Source organism: Canis lupus, chromosome 9 (genome assembly GCF_011100685.1).
Source record: "Canis lupus familiaris isolate Mischka breed German Shepherd chromosome 9, alternate assembly UU_Cfam_GSD_1.0, whole genome shotgun sequence".
In the NCBI taxonomy this organism is placed as follows: domain Eukaryota; kingdom Metazoa; phylum Chordata; class Mammalia; order Carnivora; family Canidae; genus Canis; species Canis lupus.
The window spans coordinates 48,745,134-48,767,640 of record NC_049230.1 but is presented as its reverse complement, the minus strand read 5'-3'; the positions used below and the strand labels follow the sequence as shown (position 1 = coordinate 48,767,640).

Genomic DNA, 22,507 nt, shown 5'->3' with positions numbered 1-22,507 from the left:
CGCCTCGTCAAGCCAGCGCCAAGATGGCGGTTCTGACAGACGGAGGGCGATCGCGCCGGGGGTCGCGGGGGCCGGAGCGGAACCGCCGCGGCTGAGCCCGCGAGCCGCCCTCAAAGCAGGCGCCCGGCCGCCGGGACTCAGGACATGGTGCGATCCGCGCCGAGCCGCCGCCGCCGCCGCCGCCGCTGAGCTCGCGGGCCGCGCCGGGCTCGAACGTGGGAGCGGGAAGATGTTTTCCGCGCTCAAGAAGCTGGTGGGGTCGGAGCAGGCTCCGGGCCGCGACAAGAATATCCCCGCCGGGCTGCAGTCCATGAACCAGGCCCTGCAGAGGCGCTTCGCCAAGGGGGTGCAGTACAACAGTGAGTGCGGGCTGGGCCGCAGGGCTCCTGCCGGGGGAATGTGGACAGCGGGGTCCGAGGGCGCGGGCTGAGGAGGGCGCTGCCCCACGGGGTCCGCAGGTCCGGCCGCGGGGACTGGGACGTGGCGGAGACCGGGGCGCGGCCGGTGGGTGGATGTGGCAGGTCGTGTTGGTCTCTGTTGAAGATGTGCTGAGCCCTTACCTGTGGCAGGTACCCTAGGGGCGTTCACTGGGATCGGGAGTTGTTGCCCTCGGCCCGTGGCGTTTCCCTCTGACCCGTGGGTCTTTCCCGAGGAATACTGGCTCGCTAAGAACTCTGTGCGTTTAGCTTGTACGGTAAAATTAGCGCAGGCGGTTCCTGGTGCGTTCTGCGGTGCCCGGATTGGCCCGGATAACCTCGTCTAAGAGTGATTCTTACATAACGTGGGGAGAGCTCTGTGGTCTGTGACGCCTGAGGGGTGGGGGGGCTCCCCGTCCGTGAGCCACGTGACAGCCTGCCTCGGAGCCGAGATCCAGCTAGTCCTGGTGCTTTGAGCATGGGGATTTTTCTTTGTAGACTTCTATGCAGTTTGAAGGGAATATCATCTACGCCACATATTCCTGCCCCACCCCCTCCTTCTTTAAAGAAGCATTTGTAAAGGATATATTTGGAAAAAGCTCACAGAAGGCGCAAAGACTCTTACTTCTTGTAGGAGACTTCTCTTCCCCCTGAGGGAAGGAGGAGTTATTTTCAGATGCCCCAAGAGCCCAGAACGTTTCCAGTCCTGCTATAAATTATGTAAATTGCATAGCTCCTGGACACCAACCGTTCTCTTGACCTCTTTTAAGATTTTCCATCTCGCTGTCCCTTTCCTAGCATTATTTAAAGGCTTTTTATGTTGTTTTCTGCTTTCAATATGTTCCCTTTCAAATATCTTCATATATTTCTACAAGATTTTTGGACCCCTCCCATCCGACCCCCTTTGCTACTTTAATGGGAGCCCTCTGGTCTCTATGGTGACCTATTGCAAGTAGTCATGCATAAAATGAAGAGCGTAACTGGAAAGATCTCTGTGCAGGGTTTTTTTTTGTTTTGTTTTGTTTTTTGTTTGTTTGTTTTTTTAGATTTTATTTATTCACAGAGACACAGAGAGAGAATGAGAGGCAGAGGGAGAAGCAGGCTCCATGCAGAGAGCCTGACGTGGGACTCGATCTAGGGTCTCCAAGATCACGCCCGGGACTGCAGGCGGCACTAAACCGCTGCGCCACCGGGGCTGCCCCTCTGTGCAGGTTTTAAAAGAGAGGTTGTTTTAGTTGTATTCAACTCACAATTATTGTACGTATTTCTCTCACATTCAAAGAAGAGAATGGTAAGTTGAAATACTTGTACACATCTACAAAGTCTACATTTAGATTCCCTTATTTACCTTTATTACTTACAGTATTGTTTTAAACTTAATTCTAGTCCTGTGAAAATCAGAGCTGGAAACTGTAAACTTTTCACCTTCTGAAAAGCATTCCCTGAGGAGTGTACTCCCTGAGGGCCACATTCTCTAGCCTTGATTGGTTATAAAGAGGGTGGTGCAGTAGAGTTGTTCCAGAGTAGTAAACCCAGCCTCAGATAGTTGGGGGACAGGTTATGATTCCCTAAAACTGCAGGAAAGGGGATGAGATTGAGAGAAATTGCATTTACAGGGAGGTCTCCCTGTAGTTAAACAGTATGCAACTTTGAAACTTTCTGATTTCCTTTATTTATTTTTCTAAAACATTCTACCTAGAAGAGACAAGCAAGCAATCTGATGATTATACATTCAGGATTTTTTTTTAAAGATTTTATTATTTATTCTTGAGAGACACACACAGAGAGAGAGGCAGAGACACAGGCAGAGGGATAAGCAGGCTCTATGTAGGGAGCCCGATGTGGGACCTGACCCCAGGACCCCAGGATCACATCCTGGGCCAAAGGCAGGCGCTAAACCGCTGAGCCACCCGGGGATCCCTAGATTCAGGATTTCTTTTCTTTTCTTTCTTTTTTTTTTTTTTTTTTTTAAGATTTTATTTATTTATTCATGAGAAACACACAGAGAGGCAAAGACACAGGCAGAGGGAGAAGCAGGCTCCATGCAGGGAGCCCGACATGGGACTCAATCTTGGGTCTCTGGGATCATGCCCTGGACTGAAGGCGGCGATAAACCACTGAACCACCCGGGCTGCCCTAGATTCAGAATTTCTATAGGCAAGAGCCGATGGTGTCCAAGTGTAGATGTTGTCTCTTACAGAACCTAGTCCTAGGGCAGACAGGTCATTTCATATAAATTGCTCTGATAATGAGAAGTGGCATCAAAACCTGAATGAGATACTGGGCCATAAATATAGTTTGAAAGTTATTTGCATTCATTTCCTATAAATTGCTCTGATAATGAGAAGTGGCATCAAAACCTAAATAAGGTACTGAGCCATAATTATAGTTTGAAAGTTATTTGCATTCAAAGTGGAAGAAAGACTGTTACCTGACTTTGTCTATCCTTTCTATTGCCACTGGACACAATGTGTTAGCCCCACTTGGTGAAGAAGCCTTACTGGGGCAGCTTCCTGAGTAAGGAAACACCAGACCTAATGGAACTTGTCAGGATTGCCCTTGATCAGGCCTGCAATCCTCACAAAGAAAGCCTCCAGATGCTGGGACAGCCAGAGACCTGGCCAGGTGGATCTCTGTGCTAGAATTTAAAAATGAACGTAAGCACTCTCTCACTCAAAGTTTTTGAAAGGTTTTCAGGATAAGAGAATTTTTCCAGGGTAAGAAGGAAACCGCTTTAAGATTACATCAGGATTGTGAACAGATTACATCAGGTCATGTTTGAAAAAGAACCAGATGGGATCCCTGGGTGGCGCAGCGGTTTGGCGCCTGCCTTTGGCCCAGGGCGCGATCCTGGAGACCCGGGATCGAATCCCACATCGGGCTCCCGGTGCATGGAGCCTGCTTCTCCCTCTGCCTGTGTCTCTGCGCCTCTCTCTCTCTGTGTGACTATCATAAATAAATAAAAATTAAAAAAAAAAAAAAGAACCAGAGAACCTCTTGGAATGAAAAACATGGTCATGAAAATTAAAAAGTCCGTATACAGGGTAGCCCCAGTGGCCCAGCAGTTTAGTGCCACCTTCAGCCCAGGGCGTGATCCTGGAGACCCGGGATCGAGTCCCACGTTGGGCTCCCTGCATGGAGCCTGCTTCTCTCTCTGCTTGTGTCTCTGCCTCTGTGTCTCTCTCTCTCTCTCTCTCTTTCTCTCTCTCTGTCTCTATGTGTCTCTCATGAATAAATAAATGAAATCTTTAAAAAAAAAAGTCAGTAAACAGGTGAATCAGTATAATAAGTAGATTAAAGAGAGAATTAGTGCCCAGAAGAAAGATGTGCAGTCTAGAAATGAAGCAGATTCCAACACACGTCTGATAGGACTTTCAAACAAAATAGCAAGAATGAGGAAGAAGCAGTATTGGAGGAAATAAAGACTAAAGATTTTCCAGAATTCATGAAATACATAAAACTCCAAGAAGTCCAAGTCCAGTGTTTCAGAAACATACATCGCTAGACACATCATTAGAAATATTCAGAACATCGGGGTGCCTGGGTGGCTCAGTCAGTGAAGGGTCTGACTCATGATTTTGGCTCAGGTCATGAGATTGAGCCGTGTTGGGCTCTGTGCTAGCCAGGGCGGGGTGGGGAGTCTTCTTGAGATTCTCTCCCCCTCTTCTCTGTGCAGCACCCCTACCCCACTTATGTACGCATGATCCCTCTCTAAAAAAAAGAAAAAAAAAACAGAACTACAGAAACTATGTTCAGAGAGCCAAGCATCACACTGAGATGACATGGAAGATGAGGGCACTCAGCTTGCTTCCTGCACTTACTTGGTAAAGCTGGTGCCAGAACAGAGAAGGACAACACACAAGGCTGGGTGACCATCCAGTCCCGTCGGTGAGCACAGACCGAATAATCTAGTGAGAGGTCAAGAAATGAGATCTAGAGGGCAGCCCCGGTGGCTCAGCGGTTTAGTGCCGCCTGCAGCCTGGGTTGTGATCCTGGAGACCTGGGATCAAGTCCCACATCGGGCTCCCTGCATGGAGCCTGCTTCTCCCTCTGCCTGTGTCTCTGCCCCTCTCTCTCTCTCTGTCTCTCTGTCTCTGTCTCTATGAATAAATAAAATCTTCTTAAAAAATGAGATCTAGAAAATCATCAGAATATTCATAACAAATCATTGCACTGAGACCAAGTAGGGTATTCCGGGAGTTCAAGGATTAACAGAATATATGTATTCTGTGCTTTACTGGTGGACTCAAGGAGAAAAGGCAGGTGTAAGAGAAAGGGTCTGATAAAATTCAACACCTATTCATAATTTACCGAAGAAGATAAGAGAAAACCCGCTTCTTTTTTTTTTAAGATTTTATTTTATTTTTTTAAAGATTTTATTTATTTATCAGAGACACACAGAGAGAGGCAGAGACATAGGCAGAGGGAGAAGCAGGCTCCCTGCAGGGAGCCCAATGGGGGACTTGATCCCTGGACCCTGGGATCACACCCTGAGTGGAAGGCAGATGCTCAATCACCGAGCCACCCAGGGGCCCCAAGATTTTATTTTACTTTTATTTTATTTTATTTTTTTATTATTTTATTTTTAAGTAATTGCTACACCTAACATGAGGCTCAAACCCACAACCACGAGATCAAGAGTCACACACTCCACTGACAGAACCAGCCAGGCACCCGGAGAAAACCCATTTCTAAACAAAGCAGGAACAGAGGGAACTTCTTTTACTTGTTCAGAGGTGTCCATCAAAACCTGCATTTGCGGGATCCCTGGGTGGCGCAGCGGTTTAGCGCCTGCCTTTGGCCTAGGGCGCAATCCTGGAGACCCAGGATCGAGTCCCACGTCGGGCTCCCAGTGCATGGAGCCTGCTTCTCCCTCTGCCTGTGTCTCTGACTCTCTTCTCTCTCTCACTGTGTGCCTATCATAAATAAATAAAAATTAAAAAAAAAACCCTGCATTTGCATGTACTAATAAGACAGGAAGTGTTTCTTTTAAAATCCAGACCAAGGCAAAGACTCCCCACTTCCATTGAGCTTTTCTTTTTTTTTTTTTCTTTTTTTTTTGACTTTTTAAGATTTTATTTATTCGTTCATGAGAGACAGAGATAGAGAGAGGCAGAGACACAGGAGGGAGAAGCAGGCTCCATGCAAGGAGCCTGACATGGGACTCGATCCCAGGTCTCCAGGATCAGGCCCTAGGCCAAAGGCAGGCACTAAACCGCTGAGCCACCCGGGCTGCCCCATTGAGCTTTTCCATTGGTAAATGGAATTTATCCCAGCACAAGGAAAAATAAAAGTGGGGAGGGGCAGATATATGGCCTTCCTCAGGGAAAAGAAATTAACATAAAATCAAATTTACTAAATTTTCCCTTTGTTGGGACACTTTTAGGTGTAGGAAGCTGACCACTCATGGCTTCTTTACCACTCTCCCCAACCTCCATTTCTAGCCATGTGTAAAGTTGATAACCTGAACAGCCCTTCCCCTAAAACCATTTTAAATGTTTGAATAAAGCATTTAGAAAAACAGTGTATCACACAGTTCTTGAACTTGAATAAAGTTTGTACAGGTGTTCATTGCTCTTTTCTCAAAAGCAAAAGGGAGTAAATACTGGGAGGGAAGCCAGCTGTGAAACTAACTTCACCCTGAGGGCATCTGCCTGACCCTGGCAGGTGGTATCTGGTTGGGGCAGGAAGAAAAACAGCTGAACCCATTCTAGAAGGGCGTCTCCCAGGGGTTCCTGCATAAAGCCAGGTCTCTGGTAAGCCCATGGATGACTGCCCTATGGGTTTTCCTTAAAATCATCAATGTGGTCTTAAAAACCGCAGGTGGAAAATTTACTTAAGGTCTCCCCAGGTGGTTAGTGTTCTAGACAGCAGGCAGAAATGTTATAGGTGCCTTCTGATGAATGCAGCTTCAACCGCGACCTTAGCGGGACCCTGTAGGTAAAGTTCCAAGAAATGATGAGCTACCAGTGGAAGATCAGGAAACCCAGGAAATGAAGCACCCAGAGCAGGATCCAGCAGACACAGCAAACATCAGACCCTGGCCTCTGGAGATGTCAAGTTTCACAGAATGTCAAGTCAGCACACAGTCACTAATGTAACAACTTTGGTGGCAGATGGTAGCTGCCCATAGGGTGGTGTCACACCAGTATGTTGTATGCCTGAAACTAACATGTTATACATCAACTATGCTTCAATGACAAATAAAGTAAGTATAATATGTTCAAAGGAATAAAAAAGTTTGAAAATATAAGTAGGAATTTGAAGACTATACAAAAAGACCTAGTAGTTTGGAAAAGGAACTTGTCTGGGCAGCCCTGGTAGCCCAGCGGTTTAGTGCCGCCTTCAGCCTGGGGTATGATCCTGGAGACCTGGGATCAAGTCCCACGTCCGGCTCCCTGCATGGAGCCTGCTTCTCCCTCTGCCTGTGTCTCTGCCTCTCTCTCGCTCTGTGTCATGAATAAATAAATAAAATCTTAAAAAAAAAGAAAGAAAAGGAACTTGTCTCTGGAAAGCTAAGAGAAGGTAAGAAACTACAACCATAAAACAAGAACATGACTAGTGATATCTAGAGAATAAAAAGAGTGCAATCCTGGCCCGTGGTCAGGATGGTCTGGGGACTGGTGCTGTGGATTTGTCCTCCTGCCTTCAGCCTGGCCAGGGGTCTCCTGGGGCCAGGAGCCTGCTGCCTCCAGGGAGGTAAGCGGCACATGGCCTCTGCCTACCTCATCCTCACTGAACGAGGGAAAGGGACAGAGGCCCCTGTGTCTTCTCTGGGTCCCACCTGTTGGGAGACTGCCCTAAACTGGCACACTTCCTGCGGGGTGTTCAGGCTCATGATGGGGACTCAGGACATCCCCAGAGCTGCTTACAGCATAGACCTGCCCTGACCTTTCTCCCAGGTTCTCCTGGGTGTTGGCTTCTGGCTGCAATCAAGTCTGGCTTGCCCAGGCCTTGAGGGCAGTGGCTTGTATCCGACCTGGTGAGATGGTAGAGCTGGTGGAAGAAGAGTGGCCCTGAGATCTGACCGGGGGGGTTCCAGTTAAGAACAACTAGCATGTCCAGAGACTACAGCTGGGACTCGGGGAGCATGAGATGGGAAGAGGTTGATGTGACCTAGTTTTACAGGAGGAATAGTGAGTGTTTGAGAACATAAGGGCCTTGGGCGCAGGAGGGGGTGCCAGGAGGGGATGGCCAGGGGGGCCAGACCAGGCTCTAAGGCAGCTCCCCCAGCCCCAAGGCATGAAGCACCAGCCCCGCCCCGCCCCCCCCCACACACCACTCCTTTGTGCACCTGCTGAGGGGCCAGGACCATTGCAGGCCCCCCCCACAGGCTGCCCACCCACACATCTTCTCAGGCCACAGCCGGCAGTGGTACAGTCCACTTTGCTCCCATTCTTGCCCCTGCCCCCTGGCTCTACATAGCATTCCTGACTGTTCTTCATCTTTCTAGAACAAACCAGACCGTGGTACTCTTTTTTTTTTTTTTTTAATTTTTATTTATTTATGATAGAGAGAGAGAGGGAGGCAGAGAGAGAAGCAGGCTCCATGCACCGGGAGCCCGACGTGGGATTCAATCCCAGGTCTCCAGGATCGTGCTCTGGGCCAAAGGCAGGCGCCAAACCGCTACGCCACCCAGGGATCCCCAGACCATGGTACTCTTAAACTGAACCCTGTGCCATCTCCCAGAGGCGGCTGGAAGTATATCCCGCTACATGGTGCTGCGGGATTTGGCCCTGGCCTGCCCAGAGTCCATGTACTCTGCTGCCTGCAGGCTGGTTCACTGCCACATGTACACACTCAGCAAAAAGGGCACTATGTAAACTCATGTGCAGCAAGTAAAATACTGGCTTTGCTGTAACCCCACATGTGTGGCCTTGAAAATGGTGGTGCTCTGCAAAATTGTGTGCTAAAAATACCAGGGCTATGAAAAAGTAGGTTAGGAGCAAGCTATGGAAATCTAGGGAGATGACTGAGAACACCAGCCTCCAACCTCTCCCGCGGCCTGACTCTGACTGTGTGAGTCAGGGGTTCCCAGGACATCCAGCTCCAGGGGAGGCTACTTTCTTGCAGGTGCAGAGTCTGAGCGGGGTTTGACTCCATCAGCCGGGGAGGAAATGCCTCTGGGGAACAGGGAGGGAGAGCAGGGGCCTCGGCCCCTCAGGGGTTTCCCAGCCAGCCCACGCCCAGCACTCGGCTTAGTCCCTGCTCACCAGCCATATAGGCCATGCTCTGTGTGAAGGAGAACCTGTGTGGCATATGGACTCCATTGGTGAAGTTACAGTTTGCCCCTGGTTTGATTTGCTTACCCAATCTATCCTTTTTCCTCACCAGTGAAGATAGTGATCCGAGGAGACAGGAACACGGGCAAGACGGCGCTATGGCACCGGCTGCAGGGCAAGAAGTTTGTGGAGGAGTACATCCCCACACAGGAGATCCAGGTCACCAGCATCCACTGGAATTACAAAAGTGAGGGCGGGGTGTGTGTGTGTCAGTGGGGGGACGGGGCAGGCAAGAGGCAGAGCTGGAGTGCAAGCCCGTGCCCCTTATGCGGTGGGGGCTTTCATTGGTTCTCCCCAGGCCTGGCTCCTTAGAGACCCTTCCCCAGCTGTGGTGTCACCACGGAAACCCTGTAGACAGGAGGGAGCCTCCTTGAACTCCAAGGTGCTATCATGGGGGCGCCCATTAAATCTGCCCGTGAGTTGCCCCGGAACCCCTCTCCCGCGGGACCCTGTCCAGAGAAACACCCCAGGCAGTGGCAGGGGCTCTACATAGAGAGCTGTGCCAAAGACCAGCTGAATTCCAGAGACCAGCAAAGGCAGAAAGTTCCAGGTTAAACACCTGAGAGCCTGGTAGGCTGGTACTTCCCTGCTACAACCTGTGCCAGGCCCACGTGCACTCCGCCAGCAGGAGGGACCCCTCAGTCCTTTTGAGCCTCCACACTTTACCTCTGCAAGACCGCTTCATGGTGGGATGCACCTCGCAGTCCCCGGTTGCAGCTGGGAGCAGCAGGCCCTGTTGTTCTTCTGTCACCGTGGCAGCCCCATGAGCAGTGGATGTCATTTTCCATGTCCAGAATTCATGAAAGCAAAAGTCCTTTAAACTGTTTCAAACATTCCTTTTTACTAGGGAAAAAAAAAATGAAGTTGTCAACAGTAGGGCACATGAGGCCTGTAGAAGTTGTGATTCCCACTGAGTGATGGCCCAGCCACACCCTAGGACAGCTGCTTGGACCAGTGTTACCCCAGCTCACCAGCTGGAGCTGATGGAGCCTTAGGGCCACCTCCCATGACACCCCCTCCCAGTTGAGGTGAAGCTGGTAGTGCCAGTGTGCTCTTGTGCCCCTCAGCTTAGGGACAGGAGCATGGCAGTTCCCCACCTGTACCTTCAGAATCCTGAGGATGGAGGGATGAGCCTAGCACTCAGACCCACCACGAGGAGACATAGCGCAGGCCCTGGGTCCTGATGTCCATCCCTGGTGAGAATCACTGAAGAAGGGCTAAGGGTCTCCTTTCTGTAAAGAAAAAGCACAGAAAGACAAGCAGTTCTGAGAAAGACTGGAACACAGTCGAGGCTGGTCACTGATGAGAGTCAGGCCAGAGCCTGCTCCCTGGGTGCACCTACACAGGGTACCCTGGCTGTGTAGACCCGGCCGGGGACCCGCCTGTCCCAAGGACACCTGCAGGAAATGGAGGGTAGGTCAGCTGAGGATGGGCCAGGGCCATTCACTGCAGCCTGAGCATAAGCCTAAAACAGTGATGCACCTTGCTGTCCTCCGGGGGCGGGGAGAGGGAGAGGCTGCCATTTGTGTAGAGGCCGTGGGTGGGTGTGAGGCGTCCTTGGAGACGGTGCTGGTGGGGAGCCTCACCCACCTGGGGAAGAGTGGTACGCAGCAACTCCTGGACAGCCCCTAAGAGCCTGAGTGTGACCAGAAGGTCAAAGGTGGTGGTGGACCCTAATCTTCATGTCTTCCCCCATTTTAGCCACTGATGACATCGTCAAGGTAGAAGTCTGGGATGTAGTTGACAAAGGTGAGTCGTATCTTTTTATCATGAATACTTTTTCCCGACGCTTCCTTCCGTGTTGTGTCTTGGGTCTCTCGACAGAAGGGCCGCTCACAGAGGCTGTTAGAGGCCTGGGTCTGTGCTGTTCCTTTTAGTTTCTGGGTCTTAGATCAACTCCCTCCTGCATCTGGGGCAGAGGAGGCGGATGCACAGCAGTGACCAGTCAGGACCATGGCCTTTGCTGTTTAAATGCGTGTTTGACCCACTGAGACAGCGCCTGGCAGTGGGGGACTCACAGGGGCTGGCAGAGGAGGAGGGTTCCAAACCCAGGGGCCTGTGGGGCCTGTCCCAGGAGCCTTTCCTGCAGCACTGTCTGCGCAGTGTCCCCGGGCCCTGAGCCAAGAACCAACTTGCTGGCTTCCGAAGCCACCAGCCCTTGGGGGGACGGGGCCCCTTCCCGTGAGCGTGTTATGTTGTCACTGAGGTGGGAATGCCCTGTGGTGGGAATGCCCTGTGGTGCAGCAGAGACACATTTCCACCCTGGGGATCATTGACATGTCCTGCTTCTGCCTGTGGGAGGCACAAAGCCCACCCACCACACGCAAGGATGGCTACAGCAGGGATCCCGTGGTGGTGCTGGAGGTACTGTCCTGTGGCCCCAGAGCAGCACCCAGGAGGGTGCGCATGGCCAGCCCCTGCTGACCCGGGATGCCCGCTGTGCTCACAGGGCTCTGAAGGTGGCCAGAGGGTCAGAAAGAAGCTGTGGAGACCAGCAGTAGCAGGTTTTTAAATAAACAAACCCAGTGTGTGGGGAGGGAAGGGCTTTCTTAGTTTAGCCCAGGCTATTCCTAAGATGGAGGGACCTAGAATTCCCAGGGTGACACACAGCCCTTCCTTCTCCCTTAGAAGTATCTCAGAGATAGAGGGGAGGTGACAAGGATGGTCTGGAGCTCTTTACGGCTCAGGAGCCCCTAGAGCTGTGCCAGCTGCTGGTGTGCTCAGGGCCTGGGCCCAGCCTGGGAGGCCTGGGAGCATCCCTGGCCTCAAGGGCAGCACCTGAGAGGCTGGGCTGGGCGCTCCATCAGTCGGGGAAGGAAATGGGGGGGACATTAGGGCCATCTTGCTGAGCAGCCCTACTGTACCTGCCGGCACCTTCCAGTTTAGGCCAAACTGTAGCAACCCATCAGGGTCTCTTTCCTGGCTAGGACAGAGCGGCTCCAGCTGTCAAGGTCTCAGTGAGGTTGTGGTCGCTTCCTGCCACCAGTGGGGTTGCTTGAGTGCCAGCTGTGGGGACGTGGCACCTACCAGAGGTGGGGGCTGGTGGGTAGGACGGGGGGAAGAAGTGTCCCCACCCCCGGGGCCATGATTCCCCCTGTAACCCTTGTCTGTCATCCTAACAAGGGAAGTGCAGACGACGAGGTGATGGCTTGAAGGTGGAGAATGATCCCCAGGAGGTGGGTAAGCTGCCCCCACCCCCCGCCACCATGGGGCCCACCACTCCAGGTTGGGGGTTGGGACCCTCCCTGGTATTTCAGTGGTACCAGCTGGCCCCACTCCTTATGGGACCCTGTGTTGCCTACTGGTATATTTTGGGATGGCTGGGCTTGCCTGAGCTGCTGGTGGTGACACCTGCCAGGCCCCTCCTACGTGGTCCAGGTCTGTCTGGCCCTCTGTGTGACCCTTTGCTACTGCCCCCAGCACTGCAGTCACCTGTCTCTGTGCTCTAGAAGGTTCTCTGCAAGTGCTTTCCTCAGGTCTGGAATGTACACTCTTGGCCCTCTGAGTGATGGGAAGTTTGTGAGGCTCACAAGTAGGATGTGGTTGGTGAGTGGAGAAGGCCCTGAATCAGGGGCAGAGTTGATGTGGTCCTGGAACCTGAATGGTTTACTGCTAGACCCTTTTAGGCAAAGTTTTCTGACCTGAGCTCTAGATCGTCTCATTCACGTGTTTTTTTCCAACATGAAAATGGCTGTTATCTTTCGGGTTGTGCAAGTCCTTTTCAGCCTTCCCCAGGAGACAGGGCTCACAGCTGTGGGAGCCTGGCCAGAGCAGTCTCTCATGCCAGTTGTGTCCTGTCCCCAGGTGGAGTCCGAGATGGCCCTGGATGCCGAGTTCCTGGATGTATACAAGAACTGTAATGGGGTGGTCATGATGTTCGACATCACCAAGCAGTGGTAAGGGGGCGCTGGCTGGAAATGCCCATCGAGGCTCCTAGTACTCCACCACTTGGATGGCCACCCCAGTGGTCTGTCAGGTCGTGGTGACGCCTGCTGGTCACTGCTGGTGCCACACAATTAGAGGCTGTTCTTGGGCATCGTGCACACCAGCAGTTCAGCCACATGGAGGCCAAGGCTCGGCCATCTCTGGGGAGGTCCATGAGCACAGACGGGGAACGTGTGGAGGGCGGGCTGAGGTGGTACAGCACTGCAGCGGGGGGCACACCTTCCACAGCCCTGTGGCCCTTCCTGAAAGTACCATGCAGAACCAAGCGGCCACTTGTTTGGGGCTCCCCAAGACACTTCTGACGTTCTTTGACTAAGGGGACTCAGCTAAGATCCCAGGGAAAGACTACGTCAAGGCGCAGGGGTGTGAATATGGGGGTGGCCAGGTGCCAGCTCCCAAGGGGCCCCTCCTCATGGAGTCACGTGGGCAACATGACATGTGTCAAGTGGGGTCTGCCAGGGAAGAGATGGGACACACTTGATTCCCCAGGCCTGCCTGGCGCCAGTGTTCCCCCGCCCCCCCCGCCCAAGCAGAAGCACAGTATGCAGGTGTAGGGGTGTTGCTCTGGCCAGGTAGCTGCTGGCTGAGACCACCAGGAGTGGAGGCCCTATACCAGTGGGGACCAGCCTCCCCCGCAGGCCTTTCCAGGAACCACGGCCTCAGGCCTGCTGCCAGAAATGAATGTCTTCAAAGATGCTGAAGGAGGAACTGACAGAAGCCTGATTTAGAAATGGCCTGTGGGCCTCTACTCCATTTTCCCATTTTCAGTCTGTTTTTAAAGGGTTTTTTTTATTATTGCATATGTAGTCCACATTCACCGTAGCAAAATTGATCCTGCCATCAGAAGCTGGCACGGGTGTCGTTTGGTGGGAGCCAGCCAGGTTTTCCTCCGGGTGTTCCACATACAGACTTCTGTTTTCAGAACACTGGGATCTTTCTACCTTATCTGTATAGACGCTGCTTTTATCCAAGAATAGACTCACGCACAGTTGCGGCCGTCAGCCTTCCATGCGTTCACACGTTAACCCTGAGAATGCCCACAGGGTTCAAGTCTGAGGGATCTGACGGGGTCTCCCACTGGCCCACCTCGGGGGCAGGGACTGCCCACCAGCACAAGCAGGAGAGCCCCTTGGGTGGCAGCAGGCAGCATAGCCCTTGTGGCATGGTCATGCCTATACGAGAGGCAGCCACCCCACTCTCCTGGGGTCAATACCAGGGATGACCTGCGCTTCTCCCATATGAGCTACAGTGGTCCCCTCAGCCGGGGAATTAGAGGTGGCTTTTCCTGCACAGAATCTGGTACAGGCGCTATTAGCAGCCGCTCAGCTTCAGGCAGGTTCTTGGCATCACTGAAGGCAGGAGGACTACAGGAGCAGGTGGGCTGCACAGAGCAACTCTGGCCTAGGGAAAGAAAGGTACATGTGGATAAGCCTGCTGGTGCTCAGATGCTGGGTCATTTCTTGGCAGCCTGGGACCCGAGAACACTCCCTGTAGGTGGTGCCAGTCTGTCTAGATCCTTGCTGTGGCGAACAAAAACCCCCTCGTGGGTCAGCCAGCATTTTTAGTGGACAGTACAGGCCAGAACAAGGCCCAAGGGCAGGAGGGCAGGTGCCGTTAGCCCTTTGTTAACATTTCCAGTGACTGTGAGTCAAAAATAAAGCCCAGTTTGTCGTGCGGATGTGCATGTCTGCAGTTCCCACTGACCGTCTCTGGATCGGACACCCTTCACAATGCCCGTCAGTGACTCCCTGACGTGCCATCTGAGAGCAGCAGCTGTGGGTCCGGGGGACTGGACAGCAAGCCCTGGGAAAAGCCCTGGGGAAGCCCCAGGGACTGCAAAGACACCTCACCGGAGGGACCCCCAGGAAGGGAACTGGAGATAAAATGGCAAAAGCAAGGGCTGTCCTACAGGGTGTGGGCACTCGGCCCCCATGCTCTACGTGCTCTGGGTCCTGGGCCCAGGACACTCGACCTGGTGGCATGGGGGTCTCGCAGTTGACACTAAGGACGTCTCTCTCCACCTGTGCCTCCTAAGGACCTTCAACTACATCCTCCGGGAGCTTCCCAAGGTGCCTACCCATGTGCCAGTGTGTGTGCTGGGGAATTACCGTGACATGGGCGAGCACCGGGTCATCCTGCCTGATGACGTGCGTGACTTTATCGACAACCTGGACAGGTGGGTGGGTGGCCCACTCCTGGGACAAAGCCCCGGCCAGGACCATGCTGTGGGCAGTGAGGGTCCTGCAAGAGGTCTTGGGATGAGGACAGCAGAACCAAGGGCTGGCAGCTGGCTTCCTGGCACTAAGCAGGCCTGTGGTGGTGGGGGAGCGGGGACCTCTGTCCCTCTCTGCAGCGGGGACAGGGGGGTTGGGGCAGATGGCAGCGAGGGCACTAGCTCTAGTCTGTCCCCTGGGGACTGGGCCCTGGCACCGAGGGCAGCCGGCCCAGGTGTGGCCTTGGCCCAGAGGGGCTGCGCCCTGCTGTCCACTGCCAACCAGCAAGCCTCCAGACCCACTTGTTCTTTTTGCAAACAGGCCTCCAGGCTCCTCCTACTTCCGCTATGCTGAGTCCTCCATGAAGAACAGCTTTGGCCTAAAGTACCTTCACAAATTCTTCAACATCCCATTCCTGCAGCTTCAGGTGAGCCCGTACCCCCCCACCCCCCATGGCGGGGGGCAGCGAGTGGCATTTGGTTTCCCAGGGCCGCCCTCCCGAGCCCTGAGCAGGCTGCTTGGCAGTTCACCTGGACTGTGGCCATGGTCAGGACTTCCTGTGCTGGTGTTGGTAGCCGCAGGATGGCCTACTCCATCCCATCCCCTCTACTGGGCTAGCCTGAGACCCAAGTTCTAGAACTTTCGCCGACACAGCTGCAGAACAGAGGGATCCTTCAGATGCCGTTCTCGGGCCACTTCTGACTAACGGGGCAGGAACTGGAGGTGAACACCAGTGGGTGCCTGGGCCCTACTCCTTTCCAGCCCACACCGACCCCAGATGCCCTGAACATGCCACGCCCCCGCTCCTTGTGGCTGGATGGCTGCCCACCCTTAGGTGGACCCAGGCCCCTCTGAGGTGTAGCTACAGGAAGAGCCCCACCAGGTCCCACCCTTGCTGTGCAAGCACAGAGCCTGGTTTACAGCCATCTGAGCCCAAGTACTGGCCTGCTCCATCTTCTCTGAACATCTTACTTTGGAGTGATTTTAGGTTTACAGAGAAGGTAGAGGGCTTCTGGGTCCCTTGCTCAGTTTCCCCTGGTGCCAGCCTGTCGGGTTTCCATGGTGCTTCTCTCCAAAGCCTGGAAGCAGCGTTGTTGTACCAACTGATGCAGGGCTATTCCCCAGTTTTCCCTCCCAGGCCCAGCCCCGGCCTCCATATAGCCGTTCTGCTGAGCCTGCTCGGGCTGAGTATCTCAGGTATCCCCATCCAAGGCCCGTCTGACATGGGCCAGATATTCAGGGGGAAGACCACAGAGGCCCCTGCCTTTCTTGCCACATCATGGTGGGGCAGGCAACGTCTTGTCAGCAGGATGCTGGCCTGTGGCGCCTCTGCAGCCACAGTGGCTTCCATTCTTCCTCCAATATGGGTACAGGCCTGCTCAGGGAGTGGTGGTCTTTCCTCTTGTGTCTTTTTCTCTGGAAGGAAACAAAGGCCCCACAGACCGAGTGGTTGGTGGCGAGTTCCATCAGAGGGAGGTTGGTACGGGCATACTTCTCAGCGGTGCCAGCTGCCCGTGCACCCTGCTTTCCCTCAGGTCCCCGGGTGTTGTGTGCATCCCTCTTAGACCTGTGTAGCTTCTTACCCAAGTACAACAAGCACACCAATCCCAAGGGGAACACCCCAGGTTTCCTGTACCTGGCAGTCCGCACCAGCCATGCTGGAGGAAGCAGCAGAATGTTCTGTGGGTCATGGCTGTGGCTGCTGCACCTGTATGGGCCCAGTTCCTGCCCCGGAGGTGGTGTGTGCTCCCCTCAGCATGCTGAAGGATGCAGCAGGGAGCCTCGTGTTTAGCATGTCAGAGCTGCCTCCCCTTCTGGGGGCACCACGTGTGGAGGGGCACAGTCATTCTAGGTATTGCTCACGTCACCGACCCTTAGAGCCACACTGAGCTGCTTGGGTGGCACGCTAGCCCTCTGGCCAAGGCCAGGTGGCCTCCCTGTACCCTGATGCTCAGCTGCTGTGAACCCCTCAAGGGCTGGCCAAGTGAGGACACAGGGCTGAAGGGGTCTGTGCTTCCTCCTCTAGAGGGAGACGCTGCTCCGGCAGCTGGAGACGAACCAGCTGGACGTGGACGCCACACTGGAGGAGCTGTCAGTACAGCAGGAGACAGAGGACCAGAACTATGACATGTATGTCAGCCCAGGGGCGGCCCTTGGAGGTCAGCCCTACAGGCCATCTCTGTGGGAGGCGGCCTCACTTCAGAGGCCTCTGAGCTGGGGGCTCTGCCCAGCAGACAGCAATGAGGAGTGCCCCCACCTGGGCAGAGCGGACAGCTCACAGGGTGGGGGGGGTGTTAGTGTGCTGCTCCAAAACCCACAGCATTTCAGCGTAGATGCGGGCAGGGAGAACCCAGGCTGCTCCAGGCGGGGGGTAAAAGTGGCCCTCACGGTGAGGTCACCCTTGCGGCCTATTCTGTTCTCTGCACCAGGGTGCTTTACCCTCAACACTCAGGAAAGTAAGTGCTTGTCCGGAATAAGCAGCTTGAATTTTCAGTGGTGCCCATTTCACCTAGGGAAGCAGGCACTCCCTGCAGCTGGGCCTTCTTTAGCTGGCCTGACCAGCACCCAGGGGGCCCCAGCCTGATGGGCACGACTGGGGCCCGGCTGACCCAGGCCAAGGGTCCATCTCGGGCCCTGCTGACACTGGCTCCCAGGCCTTTGCGTTTGGGCTCCCAGCTTGCTGCCATTGTACAGTGGGTCTTCAGAGAGCTACTTAACCTTGGGAGGGTCTGCTGGACGGGCTAGGGATGGAGCCTTCCAGGTGGGTGGTGGGCAGGCCTGGGCACTGCCTGCTCAGGGTCCCAGGGGCACCGAGAGTTGGGGGCCCTGTCTGCCCTCCACAGCTCCCGGGGAGGTACTCTCCCTTTCAGGAAGGTGGAGGCCAAACTACCCGTAAGGGCAAGTTCATCTTAGATTTTATTTGGTTCCCATAGAGAGCACCTAAATGTCAGAGATCTGGGGCGGGGGGTAGGCTGGGGTGGGGCTGCCAACCCCCACAGGTCTGTCCCCAGAGGGACTTGCAGAGGGCCTTTGGGTCTCCTTGGAGCCAGGTTCATTTGTTGGTTCTGGAACTAGTAGTTGGTTCTGGGGGAGTGAGTTTTCCTGCATGTAGGCTGCTTGGCTGGTGAGCACCACCCTTGCTGTGGAACCCATCCTGGGAATGCCCAGCTTCTATAAGCTTGGGTACGTGGCACTGGCTGGCATGTTGCCCCCTAGGGAGATGGCCCCTGGAGCCTCCTCTCCATACGTGCCCCACAGCCAGCCCTGGGACCAGGCTGCAAGATGAAGGCAGCACTGCTGGGCAGGGGGCTTGGGGCCCTCTCCACAGCAGGTCCCATGTGTGCTGATGGATGAGGAGCTGCCAAGCCTGCCCATCAGCATTCACTAGCCCCTTCCTTCCGGGACACCCGGCTTGATGTGATAGAGCCCATGAGGTGTGAGGTTGAGGAGCTTGGGGACCAGGACACTGCTGTCACCCTGCTCTCAGAGAGGAGACCAAGGGGAAGGTGGCTGCTCACTGCCTGCTCTGTTTCCCCCAGCTTCCTTGAGATGATGGAGGCACGCAGCCGTGGCCATGCGTCCCCACTGGCAGCCAACGGGCAGAGCCCATCCTCAGGCTCCCAGTCTCCGGTAGTGCCTCCCAGCGCTGTGTCCACAGGGAGCTCCAGCCCCAGCACACCCCAGCCAGCCCCACAGATGCCCCTCCACACGCCCTCAGCCTGCCCCTGTCCCCTGCCCCCCACGGAGGCCCCACTGCCCCCTGCAGCCCCTGCCCCACGGCGCAGCATCATCTCCAGGCTGTTTGGGACCTCACCAGCTGCTGAGGCAGCCCCTTCAGCCCCAGGTGAGCCCTGGAGTGTGAGTGGCCCACGGCGGGAGCGCCTGGTCTCTTCTGGCCCTGGGAGCTTGCAGACTGGGCTGGGATCCTCCTCCCTCCTGGCAGGCAACCCCACAGCCCAGTCACCTGGGTACAGCCTGTGTTGAGCCTGGCAGGAGTGGGCACTGGACACATGGGAAGTGGCTTCTGCTGTCCACAGAGCCAGCCTCAGTCCCAGAGGCCCCAGTGAAAGTCCAGAACGTGGAGGATTTTGTTCCTGAAGAAGGCCTTGACCGCAGCTTCCTGGATGACACTGGCCCCCAGCAGAATGAGAAGAGAGTCGGAGCTAAGGTCCCACAGGACAGTGACAGGTAAGGGCAGAGGCCAGGTGGGCCATGGGTGAGCCAAGGGGACAGAGGGAAGGACTCCCTGAAGGCCTGCACCCCAGGAAGAAGCCTGCATGGACCAGGGATTGGGCCAGGCAAGACACAGGGACCAGCATTCAGGCCTGGCCTCCCACCCCTGCTGCTCCCTCATCACCGGTTCCTGGGTATCTGCGGTGCATACCTCCCTGCACTACACCCAGGGGACACCTGCTGGTCTCCAGCATCCCCATGTCCCTCCAGAAATGCAAAGTAGCAGAACAGGGCCAGCGCCAGGCTGCTCTCCCACCCCCAGACAGCTGAGCCCATCCCTGCCCTGCACCCCACCCGGGGGCACAAGGGCACCCACTTCACACACTCTGCTGCGTGGCAGCATCTCCATCCATCTCCTTGGCCCCACCTCACCCCCCACAGTCTGTGCCATGTCTGCCATACCAGCGGGTTCCCTTCTCAGAGGGCCCCCAAAACCTATACTGGTCCTGGACAGGTCCCCCTTGCTGTCTGTTCTCCCACACATGCTGAGTGCCAAGGATAGAGCAGCCCTGCAGCCAGTGCCCATGGGTGCCCCAGGTCTGGGGCTCAGGGTGGGGAGGGGGCTCTCTGCGCCCCCCTGTGACCTCTGACCCCCTGCCTCTCTTTTGCAGCGATGAGGAGGTCCCAGGCGGGAACCCACTGGTAGCAGGTTTCCAGGATGATGTGGACATTGAAGATAAGCCACCTAGCAGGCCCCTGCTGCCCGTGGGCCCCATCACCAAGGAAAACATCACTTCTTCCAGTGAGGAGGAAGCAGAGAAGGTGGCAGGGCACCCCAAGGCCACTGTCCCCATCCCCCAGAAGTGCTCTGAGCCAGAGACCAAACGGTATGTGTATGGGATCCACCCTGGGGGTGGTGGCAGCCAAGGGCACCCTGACTTCTCCTTTGTCCCAAAGGCCCTCCACAAAAGCTGCCAGGCTGCACAGGGGTATGGCTCCCAGGGCTGCAGAGTCCCGCCAGCCAAGCACCCGCAAATCCCCCGCTGAAGGCCCCTCTGGAGGCCGTGAAGAGGGCAAGAAGGAACAGGCAGCGTCATCAGAGAGTGACCCCGAGGGGCCCATTGCCGCCCAGATGCTGTCCTTTGTCATGGATGACCCTGACTTCGAGAGCGACTCAGACCCTCAGCGGAGAGCGGTGAGGAGGGTCTGGGGCCCACTCCAGTGACTGCACAGCACAGGGGCTGCCATGTCCTGGCTGCCACATCGGACCCTGCTGGCCACCCGGACCCCAGGCTTATCACCTGCCTGAGAGATGCAGGAGCCATCCTGCAGGGTCCCATGACAGGGCGCCAGCCACCCAACCTGCCCACTCTTCTGCAGGACGAGTTCCCGGTGCGAGAGGACCTCTCAGAGGAAACTGATGAGGATGCTGCTCCTGCCCAGCCCCCCCCACTCCCCAAGCCCCCTGTGGCCTCCTTCAGACTGAAGAATGACTCGGACCTCTTTGGGTTGGGACTGGCAGAAACCAGCCACAAGGATATCAGCGATGAAGGTACTTTGGGGGCCTGGGTGGGCTGGGGGCACCTGGCTGAGTGCATCAGGACCATATGGGGGCTTGGCAGCGTGTACTTTGAGTCAAGCCACCCCGGGAAAAGTTGCATGGTCAATAGGCCTGTGGAACACTCATGGTGCCATGTGGCCCCGGGCAGCCACATGCTCCCTATCCCCTGAGCCTAGCTCGCCCCAATGAGCAGTGTTACCAGAGACATGTCCCAGAAGTTCCTTGTCGCCAGAATGCAAAGAAAAGGACCCTCCCAGGCTCATGCTGGGGCTGAAGGTCTGCCTGCAGGCCAGCATGTGCTCCTGGCCGAGCAGAGGCCGTGGTGTCACAGTCTCTCTTCTGGGTGGTGCCAGCAGCCAGGGGGACCCCTCCCCACACCTCCCCAGGAACTGCAGGCACGTGCTGTCTTGTCTCCACAGATAAGGAGGGCAAGCCTCCCACAAAAGAGAAGAAGAAGAAGAAGAAAAGCAGAGAGGTAGGCACTCTGCCTCCTAGGTGCCCATTAGGCAGTGTGGGGTCCCAGGGCCCCCCCAACCTGAAGTGCCCCTTTCCCAGGAGGAAGAGAAGGCTGTGAAGAAGAAGGGCAAGCATAAGAAGAGCCGGGACAGGGAGGAGGGCAGGCAGGAGCGGCGGAGGCGGCGGCCCCGGGGCACCGAGAGGACAGAGAAAACAGCAGGGGACGAGCTGGAGGCCTTCCTGGGGGGCGCAGCCCCTGGCGGCCACCTCCGTGGGGGTGGGGACTATGAGGAGCTGTAGGCCTCGCCTTGCTGACCACCTGCACCGCTGACCACCTGTGCTGGATGGGCCACGGGCCCACTTGCCACTCACTGGGGCTGCTGGGCCTGCCCGCAGAAAGGGGGCCAGCGGGCAGTGGGCGGGGCTCTGCAGGCTGCAGGGCCCCCCAGCGCTTCTCAGGGATGGGACTGAGGCCCAGGAGGCCGCAAGGCTGTTTACAGGGCGGGGCACATCCTCGTCACTGGCCTGGCTCCTGCTTGCCCCCAGCCCGCTGCACTGGCTCTCCCAGGCCCCCTGCACACCAGGTGGGCCCTGCTTCCTGCCCCTGCCGGCATGGGGGTCAGACGCCAGGCAGCACTGGCGCCTCTCCCGGGCGGGCTCTTCCCAGGCCTGGGGTCCAGCTTTGCACTGCGCAGGGCTTGCTGTTGACCCAGCCAGGAGGCCCTCACTGTTTGCTCTCGTTTTCCTTCAACACTCCACCCATAAAGCTCTCCTGTTTTACTGAGTGTCTGTGTGTACTTCTCCCTGTAAGGCTTCGGGGGGGGGGGGGGGGGGGGGGGGCTGGGCTGTTGTCACTTCCCTGCTCTTTCCCATGTGGTCCAGGGAGGGGGTCTGCAGAGGCCTTCCCAGCAGGCCCACTCCAGGTGACCTGTGTGTGCAGGCTGCCCAGCATCACCACTGCCCTCCACCCCTGTCCCAGCCCCCCTAGGGCAAGTGCAAGTCTGCTCTACTGGTCCCTGCTCTTCCATCTGGTCCTCAATGCCTCCCCTCCCTGCCTCTACCCAGCATCTCCCTGCAGACCCTGCCCCCCTCCAGCTGCCAGTAGGGCCCAGCCCCCACCCACCACCCACTGTTGCCATGAGAACCAGGCCCACGGAGGGAGGGTGGAGGTGGTAGGCCTCCCCTCAGACCTGAAAGCTTCCCCTTACCCAATTCCTGTGCCTACACTACACAGTCTGCTCCCTAGAGGCTGTAGGGCAACTGTCACTGGGCTGGGGGCCAGGCACTAAACTGACACCCTAGGGACTTCCCTGAGCCCACAGCCTGCAAGATGGACTGCCCAAGTGGAGCCCACTAGAGGTGGGGACCAGGCTGACAAAATGAACTTGCTCAGGGTCCTAGATCTACTGGATTTACAACAGGGTGGATCCTGCCCTTGGGAGCCAAGGGCATCTGTGAATC

General features: G+C 55.8%; 1 protein-coding gene across 1 annotated transcript; it reads left to right on the top strand.

Moving 5' to 3' along the window:
* Positions 1–30: 30 nt before the first annotated feature.
* RABL6 (RAB, member RAS oncogene family like 6) lies at positions 31–21,346 on the top strand. The gene is made up of 15 exons (XM_038548719.1): positions 31–359; positions 8,751–8,885; positions 10,400–10,447; positions 11,822–11,874; positions 12,503–12,594; positions 14,679–14,819; positions 15,178–15,283; positions 16,883–16,986; positions 18,396–18,700; positions 18,894–19,044; positions 19,701–19,916; positions 19,987–20,224; positions 20,410–20,581; positions 21,010–21,065; positions 21,146–21,346. Exons 1-15 carry the CDS (start codon positions 230–232, stop codon positions 21,344–21,346), a joined length of 2,148 nt encoding a protein of 715 aa, XP_038404647.1. The 5' UTR covers positions 31–229.
* The last annotated feature ends 1,161 nt before the right edge of the window (positions 21,347–22,507 follow it).

What these genes read in the sequence shown, in the direction of transcription:
- RABL6 (XM_038548719.1), top strand. Translation starts at nt 230, where the DNA reads ATGTTTTCCGCGCTCAAGAAGCTGGTGGGGTCGGAGCAGGCTCCGGGC. An exon ending in CTGGGATGTAGTTGACAAAG is followed by an intron (nt 10,448 to 11,821) that starts GTGAGTCGTATC and finishes CATCCTAACAAG; the next exon opens with GGAAGTGCAGACGACGAGGT. An exon ending in GAGGACCAGAACTATGACAT is followed by an intron (nt 16,987 to 18,395) that starts GTATGTCAGCCC and finishes TGTTTCCCCCAG; the next exon opens with CTTCCTTGAGATGATGGAGG.